The sequence below is a fragment of the Penaeus monodon genome, chromosome 22 (assembly GCF_015228065.2).
Source record: "Penaeus monodon isolate SGIC_2016 chromosome 22, NSTDA_Pmon_1, whole genome shotgun sequence".
Lineage (NCBI taxonomy): Eukaryota > Metazoa > Arthropoda > Malacostraca > Decapoda > Penaeidae > Penaeus > Penaeus monodon.
In genome coordinates, this window is record NC_051407.1 from 15,467,992 (window position 1) to 15,469,321 (window position 1,330).

The following is a 1,330-nucleotide window of genomic DNA, read 5'->3' on the forward strand; positions in this document are numbered from 1 at the left end:
GTGAAGCATTTAGTATATAACTCATTTACTCACCTCTTCTCTTGCTCATTATTCCCCTTTTACTCACTCCGGTTACTCATTCTTCTACCTTTTCAGCCATTCCGTCTTTCCTCCTCGTTCTTTGCCTTATTTACTCGACCTTATCCATTTTTTTGCTGTCTGCTTTTTCCTACTACTCCGCCTTCTCCTCTCCTTCCATCAGGCCGCTTCTCGCTGACTCTATTCACTCTCTCCTCCCTCTACTCCTACTCCCTGTCTCACCTACTCCTACCCAGACCTCCTCTCCATCCTCTACCCTACCCACTCCACCCACCCAAAGCCATTCCCCCCTTGGCGCTCTGCCTTTCACTCCTCTGCCCAGACCCACTCCCCAACCCACTCTTTACTCATCCACCCACTCCACCAGCCAAACCCACTCCCAACCCACTCTTTACTCATCCACCCACTCCACCAGCCAAACCCACTCCCAACCCACTCTTTACTCATCCACCCACTCCACCAGCCAAACCCACTCCAAACCCACTCTTTACTCCACCCAAACCCACTCCCAACCCACGCTTTACTCCTCCACCCACTCCACCAACCAAACCCACTCCCAACCCACTCTGTACTCATCCACCCACTCCACCAGCCAAACCCACTCCCAACCCACTCTTTACTCCTCCACCCACTCCACCAGCCAAACCCACTCCCAACCCACTCTGTACTCATCCACCCACTCCACCAGCCAAACCCACTCCCAACCCACGCTTTACTCCTCCACCCACTCCACCAGCCAAACCCACTCCCAACCCACGCTTTACTCCTCCACCCACTCCACCAACCAAACCCACTCCCAACCCACTCTGTACTCATCCACCCACTCCACCAGCCAAACCCACTCCCAACCCACTCTGTACTCATCCACCCACTCCACCAGCCAAACCCACTCCCAACCCACGCTTTACTCCTCCACCCACTCCACCAGCCAAACCCACTCCCAACCCACTCTGTACTCCTCCACCCACTCCACCAGCCAAACCCACTCCCAACCCACTCTTTACTCATCCACCCACTCCACCAGCCAAACCCACTCCCAACCCACTCTTTACTCCACCCAAACCCACTCCCAACCCACTCTTTACTCCACCCAAACCCACTCCCAACCCACTCTTTACTCCTCCACCCACTCCTCTCGCCAAACGGGACTCCAGCTCCAACATTACTGTCTTTTTCTCTCCCTTTCTTTCGCGAACGTTAACTGTTTCCGCAAGTAATTAGAGGGCGGCCGAGATTAGCCACGAATCGCGCCATAAAGGGAGACGGTCGGGAAGCGCTCTCGCCGCCATTT

General features: G+C 54.9%; 1 protein-coding gene across 1 annotated transcript in view; it reads left to right on the forward strand.

The window, feature by feature from the left end:
* Positions 1-1,330, forward strand: part of LOC119587338 (extensin-like) — a 39,380-nt gene that overhangs the window by 19,306 nt on the left and 18,744 nt on the right. The window contains exon 2 of the mRNA XM_037936086.1: positions 407-1,206. Within this exon, the coding sequence (XP_037792014.1) occupies positions 407-1,206 (800 nt within the window). The remainder of the gene's footprint in view (positions 1-406; positions 1,207-1,330) is intronic.